This window comes from Mya arenaria, chromosome 15, assembly GCF_026914265.1.
Source record: "Mya arenaria isolate MELC-2E11 chromosome 15, ASM2691426v1".
Taxonomy (NCBI): domain Eukaryota; kingdom Metazoa; phylum Mollusca; class Bivalvia; order Myida; family Myidae; genus Mya; species Mya arenaria.
Window position 1 is genome coordinate 1322088 of NC_069136.1, and position 22391 is coordinate 1344478.

The 22391-nt window shown below is 33.8% G+C and overlaps 1 protein-coding gene across 2 annotated transcripts; it reads left to right on the top strand.

The window, feature by feature from the left end:
* The first annotated feature begins 536 nt into the window (after nt 1-536).
* Nucleotides 537-21956, top strand: LOC128219813 (cyclic AMP receptor-like protein A). Of its 2 annotated transcripts, XM_052927862.1 has the most exons (15): nt 537-670; nt 3735-3787; nt 4679-4733; nt 5027-5083; nt 5462-5522; nt 7097-7184; nt 9082-9171; nt 9504-9539; nt 10205-10283; nt 11171-11218; nt 11734-11816; nt 12958-13034; nt 13933-14003; nt 15803-15921; nt 17716-21956. In XM_052927862.1, the coding sequence occupies exons 1-14, from the start codon at nt 587-589 to the stop codon at nt 15890-15892; spliced, it is 972 nt and encodes a 323-aa protein (XP_052783822.1). In that variant the 5' UTR covers nt 537-586; the 3' UTR covers nt 15893-15921; nt 17716-21956. The 2 variants fall into 2 exon arrangements, with proteins under 2 accessions (XP_052783822.1, XP_052783823.1); XM_052927863.1 differs by lacking the exon at nt 15803-15921.
* Nucleotides 21957-22391: the final 435 nt, after the last annotated feature.

Below are 22391 nucleotides of genomic sequence, written 5' to 3' on the forward strand. Positions count from 1 at the left end.
ATGGCATGTCACATTCGAAATATACATACGACAGAACATAATATAATGCAAGAAACGTTTGATGCCATCGTCGGCAACCACAGAACTCTCTTCTGAAACACTTCGTTCACACAGTGGTAAAATCTCGTTTTAATGAATGCATACGGCAGGGGATACAACTCCCGCGATACACAACGAAGATTAGCGCAGGATCCGACGATGGTTTGATACAAGTTACGTGTAATTCAAATATTGTTACTATGAAAACTAGAAAATATTGCGACGGTACACGTTTAATAACACATGCAAAGTGTATGCATGCATACAGATAAAAAACAGCTTCTATAATAAAACTTATCTGATGTTGTATCTTAATCACATTTTTTTTCAATTCACAAGCATGTATTCTTGTACAAAATGTACTTACCACTGTGTTATGAAAAATATTAAATGTGTCTATTTGGAGTAATCGAGTAAGCCCGTCCTTTAACTGTTCGCGGAAGGGAAGTAACCGCTATGTGGAGTTTTGCAATAATTGTAGTATAAATTAACCACAGGAAATGCTCTCTTTTAGGAGGTTTTAGAAAAACGTAAACAAAAACATATCATGGCTGACGAACACAATTCCAGTACCTCAAATATTTCAATACTTCCGTCTTGTACAATATTTCCAGATAATCCCAGTCACTGCGTAAGTGCATATTTACTCAGAGTTATTACCATGCCACCGAGGTGCTTATTAGTGGGACCATTTTAGTGAAAATGGTGAGGAAAAATGACCAACTTCCTTGTCTAGGAATATTTCGAAATCAACTAAACCAAACTATGAGTGAATAGGGCCTGGACCTTTTAGATATGGAGAAAGCAGTTCTTTTGATTAGAATTTGAAAATCCAGTTTTGTATACACTCAAACATGTACATACATGTATGAATATCAGGGTTTCCGACTGACCTTTAATTTTTAATATGGCTTGTGTTGGCCGACCTGCCTTCTAAAGTATTCCCTATTATTTATTCAGACCAAACCTAGCTTACCATTTAGTCTTAGGGATAAATACGTGAGGTCTTTTATTAAGCAGTTAACTAGTATGTCTTGCTTCGCCAACAGCTGGTCTCGAACTCCCCGAGATGTGCTCACAGACCAGTGACGTCAGCACCTTATGTGTAAAAAGGTCAAATAGTGCACTCGCACTACACTTCTGCTGGCAAGGTTCAATTCTGACACACATAATTTTTACAGAAGTGCTTAAATCTATGCAGCAAGTCTCATCAAAACAATCATAAATTTTAACTTTGCAAGTTTTTACTGCACTTGCAACAGTTAACAGACGGCCAGAAGGGGTGTCGGGAGCATTGATCAGCCAATCAGGATCAATAACAGCGTGAAGGCGTGCGAAGATCAATGGTGCTGTTAACCCAAACTCTTCCTATACTTTATCACTATGGGAAGGTTTGAAAAACACCACTGTCGTCATTGGGACCTTCATCCTTATAATAATCACCCACAGGTTTTTTCTGCCCATTTTGGGGAAAAAAAAACTAGACATATGAGGAAAATTTGGTTTGGAAATATGCCATTTAAAAAATAAAAACTGTTTAAAATAACCAAAAGGGAAAGTTTACAGTTGCAAAAACTAGCTTTTCTGTTTCCTGCAAATGAGAAAATTATTACAGTATTACAGTATTAGTTTTATTTCCCTTTAAAAGACCTGAAATGGCTGAAATATCAATCCTTGTGCGTGTATACATCATATGTATTACAACAATTCATGACAGTAAGTATTTCATACTGTCACTGATCTTTGAATGTGATGAAAAACAACATGTTCTGAATTCAATAACCCCCAAAACATACATCACACCATTCATTAAGATGCTAAATAAACAATTACAGTACAGGTAAAAAGAATCTGAATTGTGTTCATTTTTATTTCTTTTTACTTTTGATTGAGACTTTTTCTACAGATTGGGAAAAATATAATATATTTTGCTAGGAGAATGGCTCCAATAGTTAGGCCTGTGAGAACTATAGAAAAAGGCCTGAATTATGATTGCCATTGCTAAAGTGTTAATTGATTTGGGTTACATAACTTGTGTTTCATAATATCCTGTTTATTGATCCTGAGTCTGTTTTTTAATTGTCGTTTTTGTTTATAAATGATTAAATTGTGATGAAGCATGGTTGAAGGAATGATTATCATTACTGGTATTTTATCATTCTTCTACATATTTCAATTGGGATAAATCAATCTGAAACCACACATTTGCATTCCCTTATTATTAAGCTGACCTGCCTTTAAATAATACACTCATGGCTTACATGAAAACGTGAAGGTCATGACTCATGGTATTTTCACTGTAATTTTGGATGATTTTCATAACCTCTAACAGGTTGGTGAAATATTTCCCTAGTCACTAAAAAGTTATAACAGTTAGTTTGGTATATGTCTAGAAATTGTACAATATTATTTTTTGATCGTAAACAACATTATTTTAATGATAAAAATCAAATTTATAAATTGAAGAGATAATATCAAGTCAAGTTCAATATTTATTTGCTAAAGGCCACCGGCCCAAGACAACAAATATGTATATTACAAATGTGCAAAAGCAACAATGGTAACATCGGTTGAAAAATTTACAATATAATACAAACACAATTACAAAACAAACAAATGAGAGAAAAAATCCCACAAGAAACCAACAAGAGAATGGAAAAAAGAACAAAAAAACAAAAAACAAAACAAAACAAAAAAAAAAAAACACAAAAAAAACACGAAAGCTAAAGAGTTAAGAAATAAAGAAGTCGGAATACAGATTCGAATGTGTAGCATGCATTAAATACCTTTTCGAAACGAAATAGAAGGGATCTAAAGAGTACACATTGTAATCAAATACTATACACAATACTCTAGCACAGAAAACACCCCTGCAATAACTTGCATCCCGTCTAAGTAATCGAGACGTCACCCACGTAGGTGTGGTTGATCTAGTGGTACCCACCGATACGTCAGGCACACATCTCAAAGGCCCCCGAGATCACAAGTAATTACAGATGTTACACAATTAATATCATTACCGAACAAAAGTACACAAGTTACTGAGGTAAGTATTAATTTTACTTATAACATTTTTACAACGCTTGTAGTAAAGTATTTCTATGTTGCATAGCAAAGTATATATACATAGCAATATCCCTTAACAAATTTTCATTTTTTGTACGCATCAAGATGATACAATTGTTAAAAGTGGCATTTTCATAATATTTCCTTGGTAAATATGTTCTTCTAATATTAGAGTAAAAAGGACATTTGAGCAAAAAATGGTATTCTGTTTCAATACCATTTTTACATAATTTACAAAACCTTTGATCACGATGAATATTAGAGTATCGACCATATTCAATCTCAAGGTTATGTGATGAGCATCGGAAACACGCAAGAGCATTTCTATATTTGCGTATATTGACGCAATATCAGTCAGCCACATAGCCATTTTTAAAATTGGAATGAAAGTTTAAGAATAAGCGACATTTACCAATTGCAATATCTAACCTGTTCTGCAGACAATTACGGTACTCCAATCAGAACTCCTCGGCTAGTATCAAGATATAGGCTATCTCGAAGCTTGCCGGAGATGGCCGAGTTGTTACGATTGATGGTACTCTTGTACCAAACTGTTGCCTGCCTTTATTTATGTAGAGCCAAGTTAAATTGATCTGTCTCTGTACATTTTAATTTCCATTTTTTTTCAGACTCACTTGATAGCTGTGAGAAGGACTTTTGCTGCTATTTCTCTGATAGGATGGTGAGTTATTGTAGTTTTGTGAAAGACTAAGCAGGTTAGTGAGGCATAAAGACATAAACAGTTATATGGTTATTTTTGTTATAATTATTGGGCCTTTGTAACATTGTATATCTGTCAATGTTACAGTGGTTTGAAATATTTTTGCCTGTTGTTTGGCCAAAATCTTCTTTCACATTTGAATAAATTTTACGTAAAATGACTTTTCAAGATTAGGCTATTAGTTGATGAGATGTAGCTTATTTCATTCTAACAATCATGACAAGAAATGCCACCTCTTTCAGCATGTACCTTAGACATTAACATTTTTTTAAATTTTATTTTTTTATATAAGATAATACAGCCCATGACAGAGGTAGAAGGCTATTCAGATCTGTTAAAATCTGCATAATAAAGTAAATTGGTGCAAACTGTGGTTTACTCTCTAGATTTTTGCACAAAAGTTCACGGAAGAAAGGTATTGTACAGACTCACTACCACTGTCACAGTATAATGCTTCTATTGAAGGAAATAAAGAATCTCTCTCTCTCTTTTAAGATGAGTGTGTATATAGTGACATATATGATTCATGCAAAGGTATATGAGACAATAACCTAGGTAGAACAAATTTTTGTTTTAAACATTTTGATGTATTATAACACTATGGCTTTTTTGATGAAATCCTGTCTGAAATGTTTGTTACAAATCTGAATTTTGAGTTTGGTCGTCTCTAATGTTTTTCTTATATAATTGATTGTTTATTTTATTGAAATTTGCTGTAGCCTCACCTTAACGTGGCCTGACACAAGTCTAAATACTGCTCTTGCTGACTCATTTATGCTATTTGAAAACATCTGTTAACCATTAAATATGATATTTATTGATGAATGCATAATATTTCAATTTGTTTTTCAGTGTTTTCATCATATTTGTCATCTGGCTGTACAAGAAGTACATCGCATTCTCTCAGGTAAAACTACCGTAACAATGTCTTATCTCAATGTTAATGTATCAGGATATATGATTGTTTTATGGAAACAATACAATTGTGTATGTCACAATCCTGACTTGCACTTTTTGCCAGGTGTTAAAATGTTTTGAGTAAATTTCATAACTATGGCTTAAATTTTAGTTGAGTAATTTCCCTTTGTGAAAAGATTGCCATTCTCTTGCAGTGATTTGTTTAATGGAAAACTACAATGTACAACAACTACATGTAATTCAGGCATATCATGTACTGAGATTATCCTAACTTTCTTTCAGAGGCTGATATTATACATGACCATTGCTGGATTCAGTATCAGCATAGCATACTTGATGGTAAGTTTGTGATGTTTTTAACTTTATATTATAACTATAGGAGAAATTTAAATCATTTGGAACTACAGAGGCAAGCTCAGTGGCAGATTTGTTTGAATTTAGCTGTCAGAAGGGACCCAACAAAAGCAAGGCATGCAGTTTGGATGATTCTCTGTTCAATCAACAGCAATTCAATTGATTGAGGCTTATATCAGATTATGACCGCCCTCAATAAACACTTTGTCTAACTAAATATTTAATTGATTCCAGTCCATGGGCATTAATTTTTTTCCAGCAATATCACACTTATCAATATTCATTGTGTTTAGGCATCATGTCAGTTGAATAATACAATTAAAACCAGCAAACAGATCAACTATTATTTCATGTGTTTTCCAGGGTGATTTGCATCCTGACGGTCCACTTTGCGAGTTCCAGGCATTCTGGATGCAGTTGTTTCGTATGTATATGTAAAGTAATCTGTAGTGTTTTAAAGGGACATCATGTCATGTTTTTAAGTGGTGAAATAAATATATATAAAACAACATCTGGGCTACACACTGTACTCACTGTATCTATAGAATACCAACAGCTTTCATTGTTTGATTTGAAATTTTAAGCAAAATAGTACCATTGAATGATTGGCTAGGAATTTCATTTTGCATTAATATAATGAAATAATCGTACTCTAGTAATAAAACAAACAGTAGAGCATAATGTTGAATGAATTCAAGACATGTTAATAAGTGTCAAATTTGATCATATTTCACTTAAAATTATTTGATTTTTAAAAAATTGTCCCAAAACGTCTCATTGCAGCCTATATATGGTGTAGCGAAAAAATTGTGTATGTCACAATCCTGACTTGCACTTTTTGCTTCAAGCTTTCACTGACGGTCAGGTATCATGTGCACATAACAGTTTTGTGCTGTGTTCATTTTGACCACACTTATGGCCCTTTGTTGTTTTTTATAAATTCTGTACAGAGAAATTAGTGAACAAAGCTTGTTTGACAAACTGTGTTGCTCCCCATACAACTTGGAGGATTTGCTTCAACATTTCATAGAAGATCAAACATTATTGTTAGGAAAAGATTTTGTGCTGGTTTCAACTGATCATAATTACGGCCCTTTTTCTTATAGAGTGTAAAAAGTAAAAATACATTTTGTGTGTCAAACTAAGTTTATACCTTAAGAACGATTTGACTCAATCTTTCTCACATTATCGGGCATAGTATGCTTATATGATTGATTGAAAGAGATTTTTGCTTTGTGGCCAGAATTATGGCCCTTCTTTTTTCCATATTTATAAAATTGCTTAATGAGGGAAGCAAATTTATATCACACATACAAAGATTTTGGGCATCTGGACATGTCAATATGTACATAGTTCTGTTTAACCATTAAATGAAAGGCTGAAGTCTTAAATCCTTGCTTATTTAATAAATAAATAAATAAATTAATAATATTTATTCAACAGAAATGATTATTAAATGTTGAAAGTTGATAGAAATACATACACCTTATTTTGCCTAGAAATGTTTGGGACAGGGGACAGCACCCTTATTTTACCCCTAAGCGTAATCCTACCAAGTGCTACATTTCTTTGCATGATTAGGAACTGAAAAAAATATGAGTGTGTAGATTTATTTAAGTTATTGCTTTTTAAATATTTTATGCTTTACTTAACCATGCCTCTGCTGCAGATCTGTTTGTTTAGTAAAGCAATAATAATTAATAGCCATCTAGGTGTTTGGTGTGAAAGTCACTATACTAGCCAGCACAAATGTGCAAAACCATGAAGAAAAAACTTAATCAAATCAGTTAATGGAACTATGGCGGTCATGTTCATTGAAATAACTATATCAGAATCCATCTGGTGATACCTGTACAGAGACATAAGAATAAACTCTAAATTATCTTCTTGTTTTGTTTAGAAGTCACTTTAAAATTAAAATATAATTTTTATTGTATATTTTGTGGTTCAGTTTGAAATTTTGACAAAATATCTCAATAAAAACTTGAATGTTTACAGAGTGGGGTGTGCTGACATGGATCTCGTGCATCACGTTTAACCTGTTTGTCAATGTTGTGTGGCAGAGGCATACTGAACAGTATGAGTGGTATGTAACCATTGCAATATAAGTGATATCTAACCATTACATGTGTACGTTTGAAAAAGCAGGTTTTACGAAAGCTTTATGATATGAGTGGTATGTCGTTGTTGCAAAGTGCAGTATCCATGGTCTTGTGGTCAAATTATTGACTGTTAACCAAGGGGTCACAGGTTTGACACCCAACCCTTCAAGTTAAATTGCCTACCATGAGGGATGTTTAACAGGACTCCTGTGTGATAGTCTATACACTGACGCATATTCAGGGTATATCAAATGATAGGTACATTCTGTTTGTGGCACTATGCCCCACAACCTAACAAGACTCACTTTGGCTGACGCCATATGTACCTTATTGTATGTTTGGGGCTGTTTCAACATGTACAATATCGTATGTTGGGGACTGTGTCAGGATGTACCATATTGTATGTTGGGGGCTGTTTCAGGATGTTCCATATCGTATGTTGGGGACTGTGTCAGGATGTACCATGTTGTATGTTGGGGGCTGTGTCAGGATGTACCATATTGTATGTTGGGGGCTGTTTCAGGATGTACCATATTGTTTGTAGGGACTGTGTCAGGATGTACCATATTGTATGTTGGGGACTGTGTCAGGATGTACCATATTGTATGTTGGGGACTGTGTCAGGATGTACCATATTGTATGTTGGGGACTGTGTCAGGATGTACCATATTGTATGTTGGGGACTGTGTCAGGATGTACCATGTTGTATGTCTGGGGCTGTGTCAGGATGTACCATATTGTATGTTGGGGCCGGGTCAGGATGTACCATGTTGTATGTTGGGGGCTGTGTCAGGATGTACCATGTTGTATGTTGGGGGCTGTGTCAGGATGTACCATATTGTATGTTGGGGGCTGTGTCAGGATGTACCATATTGTATGTTGGGGGCTGTGTCAGGATGTACCATATTGTATGTTTGGGACTGTGTCCAGATGTACCATATTGTATGTTGGGGGCTGTGTCAGGATGTACCATATTGTATGCTGGGGGCTGTGTCAGGATGTACCATATTGTATGTTGGGGACTGTGTCAGGATGTACCATGTTGTATGTTGGGGACTGTGTCAGGATGTACCATATTGTATGTTGGGGGCTGTTTCAGGATGTACCATATTGTATGTTGGGGGCTGTGTCAGGATGTACCATAGCGTATGTTGGGGACTGTGTCAGGATGTACCATGTTGTATGTTGGGGACTGTTTCAGGATGTACCATATTGTATGTTGGGGGCTGTGTCACGATGTACCATATCGTATGTTGGGGACTGTGTCAGGATGTACCAAGTTGTATGTTGGGGGCTGTTTCAGGATGTACCATATTGTATGTTGGGGGCTGTGTCAGGATGTACCATATCGTATGTTGGGGACTGTGTCAGGATGTACCATGTTGTATGTTGGGGACTGTGTCAGGATGTACCATATTGTATGTTGGGGACTGTGTCAGGATGTACCATATTGTATGTTGGGGGCTGTGTCAGGATGTAACATATCGTGTGTTGGGGACTGTGTCAGGATGTACCATATTGTATGTTGGGGACTGTGTCAGGATGTACCATATTGTATGTTGGGGGCTGTGTCAGGATGTACCATATTGTATGTTGGGGACTGTGTCAGGATGTACCATATTGTATGTTGGGGACTGTGTCAGGATGTACCTTATTGTTTGTAGGGGACTGTTTCAGGATGTACCATATTGTATGTTTGGGACTGTGTCAGGATGTACCATGTTGTATGTTGGGGGCTGTTTCAGGATGTACCATATTGTATGTTGGGGGCTGTGTCAGGATGTAGCCTATTGTCTGTTGGGGGTTGTTTCAGGATGTTCCATATTGTTTGTAGGGGACTGTTTCAGGATGTACCATATTGTATGTTGGGGGCTGTTTCAGGATGTACCATATTGTATGCTGGGGGCTGTCTCTGTTGATGGCCTGTCTACCCTTTATTGGGGACCACTACGGACCTGCTGGAGCTTGGTGGTAGGAATTTGTGATAGGTCTTTAGCATTCAAAGAAAATAAAAAAAAAATCTACACAGAACAATGGCCTTTTGATTTTCACGTACAACCTAAAATGCATGAAAAATATATTATACTAGTATGCACCATAACAGTCATCTAAATTCAGATTTTCTTCAATTAGAAATATGACTATAATGTTAATTTTATTTTATGTTTACAACCCACAAGCCTGAACATATAAAGTCATAATATAATCCAGACTGTTTCTTATCCCTGGCTTGATTTGGGTCTAGAGGCTTGTGTGAATTTCAATCACATTCAAAATGATGGAATCTTTACTTTTTATTTCAGTTGGGTTGTAAATAACTGGAGGTGGAGAATTGGGGTGTAAGTAAAACATATTATTGTTGTAGTGTAAATTGCACTAGTTTGGTAGGTATTGTTCGTACTTTTGCTGCTGAAAAGTTGTGCAAGTACTTTAGCCTTATACTAGTATATGAATCCATAAGTGTAACAGAAAGATTTGAACATAAAACTTGCTATATATGCTCATTTATGAATAAATAAAAAAATGCGTGCTAAAGAATGATTTGAGCATGAAATATGTGTTAAAGTCCAGTGATATTGGTTTTAAAGAACATCAAGTTATACCACATGCTTGACCTGATAAGTGTTTCTTGCAAGCCAAATAGGAATTTTCAGGAAAATTGGGCATGCTTAAAACTTCCATGTAGCACCCCAATGCCAGATGAGTTATATGTAACAATGTCACATGTGCCACTTCTTATTTCATATACTGTTAAGTTAAAATTAATGTTATGTCGTTTAGTGAAATGTACAAAGATGTGTTTTTCTACCTCAATTTTTACACAAATGTGTAATTAAAAATGCAGCTCTAGGGCACATTGCGATTCTGGTAACTTGACAAGCCTCTTAACTGGCTAATGCATGTGCCCTACAGTTGGATTCATCCATCCGCAGCAGAAAACACATAGATATTATTATTGCTCTGCTCGCTGTTGTTCCTAATTTACTGCCATGTTGTATTTCAGCTGGTATGGCCCACAAATTGTTACGCTGGTAATCCTCATGGTTGTGTATACGTACATATCATGTGTCCTCAGCAATAAGGTAATGGTCAATAGCTTCATCTTAGCTGGTCTTTTAGTGGCTAAGCTTGCTGGAGATGAGGAAGATAATAAAGTTGATGTTATGTCATTGTTAGTAGCATAGTACACAATGGTATGCATATTGGAAGACTTGTAGCATTTATACTTCATCTGTTCAAACAAGTTCAAGCACATTTATTTGGTTTCTGGCAAAATGACCGACTTGTTTAATATATCTTGCAGGGCAGCCATACTTAATACTCATCTACTAACTCGAGTTAGTAGACTTTAGATTTGTAAGAATACAAGTTGCTCCTTCCGAATAAGTTCATTTGATATTATCAAGAAATTTTGTACATGGCTTATCAATGACAAAGGCATAACTTTTTCCTCAATATATTTTAAATCATGCCTCTGGATCAACTTAGAAACTTGGAATTGCCACACAGTGGTCTTGGTTGTGTCCTTTTAAAAGTTGATTGAATTATAATTGTATAAACAGCAATGGAATTCAGAATTCTTATTTGGTTCATAACAATATGGTTATATTATGACATAGACAATTATATAACAAAGTAATGTCATAACTGGAGTGGTACACAGATACTTGAAAGTATGATGCAGATCCCAACAGCTGTCCCTGGCTTACTTCAAATAGTTGCCTGTGGCCTCAGTTGGGTAAAATCAGTCTTGACCCTGAAAATAAAATAATTATGGTCTGCTTGTCACGTCATGGGACAAGATACAACTATTAAATCATGATTCATCAACTATATTTTAACATATTATCAAAGCTGAAAATCCACTAGAGTTATATAATTCTCATACTTTCAAGTCTCTGTGGAGTTGTACAGAGAGTAACCCACATTTATATTGTATATGAAGCTCTTGATTGTGTGTATATTACAGGTCTCCACCTGGCAAGGAACCTATGATCCTGACACAGAAAGGAACAAGGTAAAAATATAGGGGAAAATAGATTACTAAAATAATTCTCTCACTGATTTCATTTTAGCATTTTTTTTAAATACTTTGTTTGAATTGCATTATTTTATTTCTTTTTGCTATTGAATATGAAAAAGCAACTGTCAGGAACTTGTTGGGAATATATTTCATTAAAGAATATAAAAAGGTTTCTTTTTTTATGCGAAAATGGCAGCAGGCATGCCTGTCAGAATTTGTGTATGTTTAAAGACAAACCTTGTTTCTAATGCTGATTTTTGGACAGTTTATAAGATCATGGTATGGTAATCTGGGTAAATCATCACTCTGTTATGACAGGTTGACTTGTTGAGACCAAGTATAGAATAAAGAGGGATTTGATTAACAGGTCTAAAACCTCAATACTTAGTAATGTACATTCTTTGCATTTTGAGAGATGAAGAGAAGGAACCTGGGTACATGATTTATTTGTGTGAGGTAACTCAGGTAATTTATTGATTTATTTTGCTTGATTTTCTTGTGTTTTCCAGCAAATGTTGAAGGAGGATATCAAGCCATTGAGGCTGTACCCGTTTGTGTACCTGGCGATCTCCATCTTCCCTATTATCAACAGGTAATGGCAGGAAAGTGAACGAAAATGACTGTTATTTAATTGTAAGAGCAGTTGAGAGTATAGGTTGATTTCATTTAGGCCATTGATGAAGCTCTTTTGAGGACAACTAGTTGCCAAAATGTTTATTCAATTTTCAATAGCTATCCCAAATTTACTATTAACCAATCAAAATGTTTAAATATGTAAACTTGCCAAAAATTAACAACTTCTCCCAGTTTTATACAATTGGCAGCAGATAATTTTTTTGCCAATTACTGTAGATTGTTTTTAGTTTCCAGTGATTTTTAGAGTTATTGTCATAGCCTTGGTGTCGTCACCGTCGTAGTGTAAATCCTTTATTTTTTTGCCATATCCCTTAAGAGTTCAAGGTATTCAAATCAAACTTGGTACGGATGTTGAGACAACATGCACATCCAAGTGACACTCTTATTCAAAATCAATACAACCACATGTATATCAAACATCAATTTTGAGTGATAAACCTTTAACTATTTACTAAATAATGCATTTATGGAAAATATCAATTACTGATAACAAGATTGTAACCGTTGATTTAATAGCAGAAAGCGCAAGAATATTAAATGATTGGTGAATGTTATAAGATTTACTGTGATCTACTATAGTCTGATAAGGTAGAAATACCATGTTTTATGCTCATTTCTTTCAAATTAAACCCGGAATCCTTCATAAGAACCATTGGTTCGACATTTATTCTTCCTTTTTGGAATATTAAAACAATATTATTAATTGTTTTAAATCTTATCTGGGTGTAAGAGTGCACCTTTAACATCAAAGACAATATTTCTGGCTTTAAAAATGTTTAGAAATGCCCCTTTTTCCACTGACAAGCATTGATGTTTGCTCTACGGAGCTCTTATATGGCTTTAAATCGGATTGCAAGGTTTAAATTACAAAATACCTTAACTTAATTATCAGCAAGCATTAATAAATTAATATTAGCTTGGTTTTAATTGGTGACCTGACCGATTTGAAAAAATAAATCCCTTCAAAATTTAGCCAAGCTACAATACGTAAGGTATTGGCCCTTAAGTTAAAGAACCCTTTTTAGTTAAACCTATTTATGTAACACACCTTCATTACAACATCATCAGCTCAGTATTGACTTATTTTTCTGTTCCAGAATACAGAATGCTGTTGATGCTGAACACCCCGTGTTTGCCTTGATGATCCTGCAGGCCATCTTTGGACCCTCACAAGGTATGTATTCCATATTCAGATAAGTTTGGTTTCATGCTGAACCCATAATTATTTGTATCATTTAGAAGCATTTTGTGTGCAGAAAAAGAATACGTAAAAGAAACAGACAGAAAAAAAGAACAAATAAGATTTTTGGCCTTGAAAATGCAAAATCAGTCATTTCAAATCCAAGCGTAGTTGTCGAAATAAAGAGCAGAAAAACTTGATGTATTATTTTGATCAGTTATTTATCATATTAGACATTGGCAAGCAGTACCATTCTAAATAATACCAAAATGAATGGGATCAACAGGCATCAGAATTTAACATTATCAGAGAACTAAATTTGTTGTTGAACAGATTCCAGCTTTGCAAGTAGAATTGATGAGAAACTTGTACAGTGTGGTCATATTTTATCAAAGGCTTAGCTAAATGATTTTTTTTTACTATAGTTTAAAACTAAACTTGGCGAATCATGCTTGTTTCTCAGTAAAACAAATAAAGATTGAACTGCCATTTTGCATAGAAGAGAAAGTCTGTTTCTACTGCCAAAGTAGTTTTCATGTATTTCATCTGTTGCCAGCACTCACTGCGCAGATTTAGACAATTTTTTTGACATTCACTTGCTACATTGGGCAGAATATGAGGCATAAAAATTCAATGAGATTCAAAAGATAGTTTACAAAAAGTAATAATGCTAAATTCTATTTAATGCAATTTATGTAGGTGCAAATATGTATTCAGCTTTCTTGACAAATTCTTGAATGTTTTTTTTTACAGAATCATGTTTGCTAAACAAGTATATACATATTTCTGGTCATTAAATGCTGAATTGTTCAACCTTGTTAATGCAGTCTAAATTAATTTATTAAAACTGATTTTTAACCTGAACATGTTTTACATGATGTTTGTATTTAAGGTTTTCTAAACGCCATTGTGTTTGCAATGGACAGAGAGACGTTCCGCAGGTTAACCCCATCCCAGATCAAGGTAAGACAACACATACTGTTTAGTGTTTACCTAATAGTGCATTGTAACCAGTTTATTGTAGTGTGGAATGCTAACTGTATTGTCACATTAACCCTTTTCACTTCTGTATTTTTCTATGCGCATATTACCAGAATAACATGAGTTTTAAAACTGGCTATATATAACGTTTTCGCTTTTTTAAGCTTTTTCTTTTTTTCAAAGGAAAAAAAGTCATGGTATTGTCATAGCCTTTGAGTTGTTGTCAGCGTGAACTCAAAAACTGTTCCTAGATATTCTTACAAATTTTGGTTCAAGTCTTTCTAGAGACAATATGCAAATATGTATAGCAAGGCCAAAAGCACTGTCTTGAATAACTGTCGAGGTATATCCCCTTTTATTAACTGAAATACAGCAGCAGATGAGCATTTGCATTCTCGACTCAGCGCTTTGTTTTGCTCTACTTTTTCTATTGCTATCTCACCTGAGCACTCTGTGCTCAAGGTGAGCTATTGTGATCACCCTCTGTCCGGCCTCAGACCTTTATGTTTGAAGACTTTAAGAATCTTCTTATTTTAGATCATCAAGCCCATACCTTTAATAAGTGGTATGTAACCTCATGTAGTGGTCTGTACCAATATTGTTCAAATTATGTCCCTGGGGTCAAAAGTGGCACTGCCCCAGGTGTCACAAGTTCTTTTGTATACTTGTACAGTAAAACCTTGAAAATCTTCTCTGAAACTGCAAGGCTTTTGATAATTGGTTAGAAGCCTAATGTAGTGGCCTTTTACCAAGGTTGTCAAAATTATCTCATTTGGTTTAAAGCTGTCCTCACTAACTACAAATGACTTTCTTAGCAACCTATGATTTCCTAAGCATCTAATGACTTTCTTAGCAACTGCTTACTTTCTAAGCAAGCAAGGACTTCCTTAGCAACCAATTACTTCCTTACAGACTTACATAAAAACTTTCGACTATCTTTCCCACCAATGACTTCTTTAGCAATCATTGACTACCTTAGCAACCAATTACTTTCTAAGCCACCACTTACTTATTTAGCCACCGATGACTTCCTTCACAACCAATGACTTTTTTAGCAACCATTTTCTTCCTTAGCAACTACTTACATATTTAGCAATCCATGACATCCTTAGCAACCAATGATTCCATAGTAACAGTCAGCTTACATTGCCATCACATCCATTGGCCCTAGTAACAACCAGCTGACCATGTCCCGACTTAAAAACTATTAATTTCCATTTACAAGGACCAACCTCTTCACCAACAGGCAAATTTATCACCAACCACTTAATGTAAGTCCTAGGCAAGCAACAACATACATAATAAGCAATGACCAGATTGTCATTTTAATTAGGTGAGCGATATAGATGGCCATTTTTTTATTTTCATTTCAATGTAAACAGATTTTATCAGTGTAATCTATGAGAGTATATTTTTTATTTAAATTTGATCATTTATATGTCAGACAATCTTATTTGACTTTTATTTTAGTTAATTTTTCTTAGAGCTTATCATTTGTACCATTATAAAATACAAAAATGTATGTTAAAATCCATACAGCACATAGTCTGTTAACTGGATGCAAAATATGTGTTAAGAGTCCTATTTAACATATTGCTACAAGTAAACTTGCAAATTTAATATGGTCGTTTGTTTTAAGAAACTCATCAATTAAAACTCAAGTTCCCATTTACCTGTTTAGAGGACAAAAAGTACTAGAAAACAACCTCTAAATATAGACTTTGTACCGGAAAATAACCTCTGAAAATAGACTAATATTGCACTAACCACACACTTTTTAGATGGCTTGGGACAGTCGGAGACACTCGGACAAAATTCATGAATACCCGCTCACTCAAACACTCTTCGACACTGAGCCACTCTTGAGATGATCTTGGTTAAACAGAGGCTTGCAAAAAGTGTAAAAGACTGTTTTCGGTTATAGTATAGTTAATGGTTGATGTATTATATCAATGGCATGAAAACTGGTATAAATATATAATTATGTGTACATTCCTGGAAAATATACTATAGTAAAGGCTAATAATAGACTTTCCCTCATGCACTGACCTTCCTTTGTTAGCAGGTTTAGATGTTGTTCTCTTCACCTGTCATCCAAGTTTCTTAAACATATTGGGAATATATTAAATGTTTAATTAACCAGTCAATATTATCATTGTTACAAGTAGGGAATGTTTGTAATTTCCTAATGCCAGTTTCACACATAAACAGTGTTAATTTTTTATAAATATTTTGAAGAAATTTCTATAGCAAGAATTGTATTCTGAAATACTCAAGGTCATTGAGATATATTCAATTATTCTATGCATATTTTATTACTTTTTATTTAATAATGGAAAATAGCAATTTTTATTCTTTGTAATTAATTATGGCAGACAAAAATATGTTTCGTTTGCAATATACACAATATTAAAATCATGAACTCAGTTAAAGCTGCACTCTTACAGATTGAACGTTTTGACAACGTTTTAATGTATAGTCTTGGAAGCAGCCAATTTTTGCGAAATTGCATGGAAATCAGTTAAATAAAGATAGCTGATAAAAAATTAGATCGCGTTTTTATTTACGTTCAAAAAATGATGATTTATGCATTTTTCTTAAACCGTTAGTAAAGGTTTAAACCATAAAACATTAATTTTCGAATGGAAATATGAAAATCTGCGATCTGATATTTTGTCAGCAATCTTTTATTATTTGTTTGAAGATATTTACGCAAAAATTTGCCCTTTCCAAGACAAAAAATAAAAAAGTTGTAAAAACAGTACATCTGTTAGAGTGCAGCTTTAAGTAAGAACTTGAGAATGTTTGAGAAACTGAGATCTTTCAAATTTCACACAGTTTGCTCCGAATCATGTAGCTTTTACTATCATACTAAACTTCCTCTAGATAGAGAAATAGTAACTTATCCATTTTTTCTGCATATTTTGTAGATTGAAGTGTTTATCTTTTCATCCTTGGTTTTTGAAGTCATGAGTTATGACCGGTTGCTGCACTTGCCTTGCTGCTGCATGTGTATCTAACACTTGTTTGTTTATGATAACTCGCATGTTTGTAGCCTGCTAATGCTTCGTTATTACTTGTGAAGTTCTTATAAAAGAGACTCTCGCATACATTGGCAAAGTGCATTTTTTGGGAAAACATATTTTAGTGGCCCAAATGCAAATTTGGCAATTTGTTAGTAGTAGTAGTAAAAGTGAGTTGCTGAAAGCTTTCTCCAAACAGGAAATGTCTGTATATGTTCAAAGCTTTCTTTAAAGTCGCAACTTTGAAAAGAGAAAATAATATGATGGGAAAATCAGCAGCTCAAATTACTATGATATTATCCATACTATCATATGCCAATAATTAAGACAGGTGCTTGGGCCATATTTTAAATGGGTTTTCCGATCAGTGCTGACTACGTATGCTAAAATTCTGGCATATGTTGGTTAATATAAATTTTTAATGTTGAATTAAATGAATGATGCAATTAGTGCCAATCTAAGACAGAGTCTTTTTGTTCTTCAATCTTTATAGAATATTAAATGTTTGGAATTAAATGTTGAAAGCATTTTCATTTATGTTTTCCTAATGGTTGCCTGATATTACCATCAAAGAAACTAAATGATTGAAACTTGATATATAAAAGATAAAATTTTGAGCTCTTCAATTAATTAATGCATTATTAACAACTCATTTGCTTTATTTGTTTCAGCTGGCCCTGATGAATAAGTTTAGTGAGAGGGCACTCATTCATGAGTTTCCGGATTCCCCTGATACCTCGGAGTATTGAGGGAATGTCAAAATGGACTGACTGTACACAGAGCATTGTCTATTTGACTATGGACTCATGTACACAGAGCATTGAATTTTTGACTCAGGACTGGAGGCCTGGGGGCTTAAATCCTATGAATGGTGTTATATCTACAAGAGTATTTCTGAGATTTAACTATTGCCTAAATGCTTTTTGATGAAATGGCCCACTGTCTTTAAATTACAATCTAACAACAAAATGTAATAACACCATTGGATATTAATGTTTACATACATCATACTTAACAAGAACATCTTATTAACAAGCAGGCAACAAAATGTCATTAGATTAAACACTAAGTGAGGGTCAAAAATAATTTGTTAATGTACTTATCATAGAGTAATATTTCCAGCTAAAAGTTTATTTAGAAATAAATCTCTTATACAATCAATAATAATTTATTTGTAAATTTGATTCTACAATATGATCATTGATTTGATAGGCACTGAGTGTATAAATATATTGTACTGTGATATTCAGTGCATTTTATTCAATAAAAAACAGAGTTTTATATGCAGTGTGAATGAAATCAAGATGAAAACATTTGAATAAATAGATTTAAAAAAATAAGAAGTTCATTTGACAATGTAATTTAACAATGATTTATAGAATAATATTCAATAATACAGGCTTAAGTTAACACAGAGCACTTCCTAATGGAATCACAGAGCAAGACTTAGATCTGCTCAAACACAGAGCAGGCTCGAAATGATGATTATGGTGCAAAAGTTTTTCTTTGAGATTTTTATTTACCTTCAAACCTCAAAGATTTGTTGTAATTATTATTTGTATATGTATTTTTATGATATAAAATGTTAAATTTACTTATTATATGTGTATTGTTGTTTGTGTTGTGTTTTTGTTTATTGTGGAGTGATTTAAAATAGATTGTTATATACTTTGCCATAAATAAATTTTAAATCCAAGATGGATTACTTGGCGGCTATAATATATTTTTTCTAATTTTTTTTGTACTATTTTTGATTAACAAAAACAAAACCATCAAGACTGTTTAAAAATACATTGGGTTTTCTCACACTGACTGTTGATAAAAAGTAATGATTAAATGAGGATAAGTTGTACACAGGCAGAAAATGGTATCAATAAAGTCAATTCTTTTGGTTGGTTAAAGTAAGTCTAAATGTATGTTGACTGCGTTGACCAACTAAATTGTTTGCTTTTTTAAACTGACCAAAATAGAATCTGCGAATAAGTTAGCCAGTTTTGTACAATTGACTAATAAGCTTCCTCATTTCAATAATTTAAATGTTTAATAGTGTTTTTTTTAGCTCACCTTAGCCATAGGCTGAGGGTGAGCTTTTAGGATCGATGATTGTCCGTCATCTGTCGTCCGTCCACACTTAGTTTATTAACACTCTAGGGGTCACATTTTTGCCTCAATTGTCACGAAACTTGGTCAGGATGTTTGTCCCAGTATTTAACTCGGACGAGTTCGAATATGGGTCATCTGGGGTCAAAAACTAGGTCACAGCGCCCAAATATGGAAAAACCTTGTTAACACTCTAGAGGTAGAATTTTTAGCCCAAATATCCTGTAAATATGTCAGAAAGGTTGTTTTGATGATTTCTAGCTCAAATTCGAATATGGGTCATCTGGGGTCAAAAACTTGGTCACAGAGCCCAAATATGGAAAAACCTTGTGAACACTCTAGAGGTAACATTTTCAGCCCAAATATCCTGGAAATTTGTCAGAAAGGTTGTTGTAATGATTTGTAGCTCAAGTTTGACTATGGGTTATCTGGGGTCAAAAACTAGGTCACAGAGCCCAAATATGGAAAAACCTTGTTAACACTCTAGAGGTAACATTTTTAGCCCAAATATCCTGTACATATGTCAGAAAGGTTGTTTTGATGATTTCTAGCTAAATTTCGAACATGGGTCATCTGGGGTCAAAAACTAGGTCACAGAGACCAAATATAGAAAAAACCTTGTTAACACTCTTGAGGTAACATTTTCAGCCCAAATATCATGTAAATATGTCAGAAAGGTTGTTTTGATGATTTCTAGCTAAAGTTCGAATATGGGTCATCTGGGGTCAAAAACTGGGTCACAGAGCCCAAATATGGAAATACCTTGTTAACAATCTCGAGGTAACATTTTCAGCCCAAATATCCTGGAAATTTGTCAGAATGGTTGTTTTGATGATTTCTAACTCAAGCTCGAATATGGGTCATCTGGGGTCAAAAAGTGGGTCACAGAGCCCAAATATGGAAATACCTTGTTAACACTCTAGAGGTAACATTTTCAGCCCAAATATCCTGGAAATTTGTCAGAAAGGTTGTTTTGATGATTTCTAGCTCAAGTTCGAATATGGGTCATCTGGGGTCAAAAACTAGGTCACAGAGCCCAAATATGGAAATACCTTGTTAACACTCTAGAGGTAACATTTTCAGCCCAAATATCCTGGAAATTTGTCAGAAAGGTTGTTTCGATGATTTCTAGCTCAAGTTCAAATATGCATCATCTGGGGTCAAAAACTAGGTCACAGAGCCCAAATATGGAAATACCTTGTTAACACTCTTGAGGTAACAATTTCATACATCAGAGAAGCCAAATCCCTGTTATTGCCCTTTTTAATTATCAACAAGTCTACAGCACAATGTTTTATTGAGGCGGCGATATAGGGCCATCTTGGCCCTCTTGTTATATAAATATTGACCATTTACATTTTGGACAATTTTGTGCTTTTCGTTGTGTTCATATTCAATGAGCTAAATATTCCATGACATACATCTTTTTACTTTTTACTATGTTGTTTGCATTTTTTATAATTTTATATATATATCGGTACTCTTACACTTTGGGTGTCATCATAAGTTTGATTGTTACCATAGAACCTATAAACACTTGTAATAATTCTTTTTTTTACAACTGATCTAAACCTCAATAATGGAAGTCTAAGATTCCAAAGCAAATTTTCAAAAGTTCCATTTTTTTGTATGTTATAACCCAAATAAAACTATTCTATCATGTTATTTGTTGCCTTGGCATTTAACCTTTGACCCCCTAATTGCCACACTAGGAAAGTGTACACTCTGACAATGGGGCCTGTTTCAATATAAAAGTTCCAAGTTGATATGTTTTGGTTATAATTTCATTATTAAGCTATATATTTTGGTGAATTGTATTTATTATTCACGCTGAAAACTAAGTTGAGAAAGTGAAAAAAATAGACCTGTTACCACCTGTGATGTTTCGCCATATTTAATATTTTTAAAAAAATCCTTTATTGGATCTGGCCTCTAGCTTCATTACCTTGATTAGCTACCAACCATCCAACCAGATGGTCAAATTATTACTTTAATGCTAGTAAGTTATTATCTATTTACATGTATATTTCAATTTTGCATAGCATTTTTTTTATCTCCACTGGGTTGCGTGCAATGTGCTGTGTTTTGTACTTACATTATTCTTGGAGTTAATTCCAGAAGGTTCCAAGTGGCATTAAAGTGTGAAAGGACTTGGTTCGTTCTAGAATCAACCATACAAATAATGAAAATTGTGGAAAAATGGGAATCTCGTTGTTTCTTGGCATTGTTTATATTTATTTAATTTATAATGTGTTGTTACATGATACAGTCATATTTATTGTAAGACTCCAAGACTATAGATATCGGCTTATTTCCTTAGAAATGGATTCCCATGTTAAATGATATACCTTACATGCACTGGTTCTTTGGTGTTTTACACTATGCTGTAGTATTGCGTCTCATCTCATTTTTCATGTTGAAGGGTATAGGGACCAAAGCTTTTTATCAATGTATAATGCATGTCAGTTTAATTCCATTAAGTGTCAGCAAGTCTAAGCATTTAAATTTTTTAAAAATCTGCAATTTGGAAAAAGAAATTGTAACATTACGAGTAAAATATGTTGTTGTTTTTTAAATAAGAATATTTGAAAAAAAAAACAATCGTATGATAAAATGGTTGATAAGAAGGTTCCATTTTATAGTTTAAATTTTAGCTTTAAGATTGCTTGTATTGGGCTTTTATTCAAATCACTAAATTCTTGTTTTCTTTACATTCTACTTTTTGGTACCAACTGCTTGAGCTGTTTTTCTACATATTTGAATGTTTTATATCAATGCAAACATTTTCTGAATAAATGGGCAAAAAAGTCAAGTGGAGTGTTTTCCATGGATATCTCAAAGACACAAATCCTCAATTCTTTCAAATCATTCCTAAATTTTTAGTACGATCTTAAAGAGTGCTGTCTCAGTATAATTATGACAGTTTGGAAAAGCAATAAATGAATAAAGGAAAGAAAAGGAGATTCATAATTTGCTGCATAAAACATATGGACGGGCAACGATGTGTACGATGTGACTGGACGGTTATCATTGATTAGAGACAGTTTATTATTGGTTAAGAAGAGGTCACTTATCTTTGGACAAGGTTTAAATACTTAATATGATTTGATTTAAAAGACTGTATCTTACAATTTACCAAGGAACATTGGACAGGAAGGAACTATTTTTATCATTGTCCAAGAAACCTCTTATTATTAACAAAGGGTAAAACATATTTTACAAATTGTAGAGACACATATCTTTTATC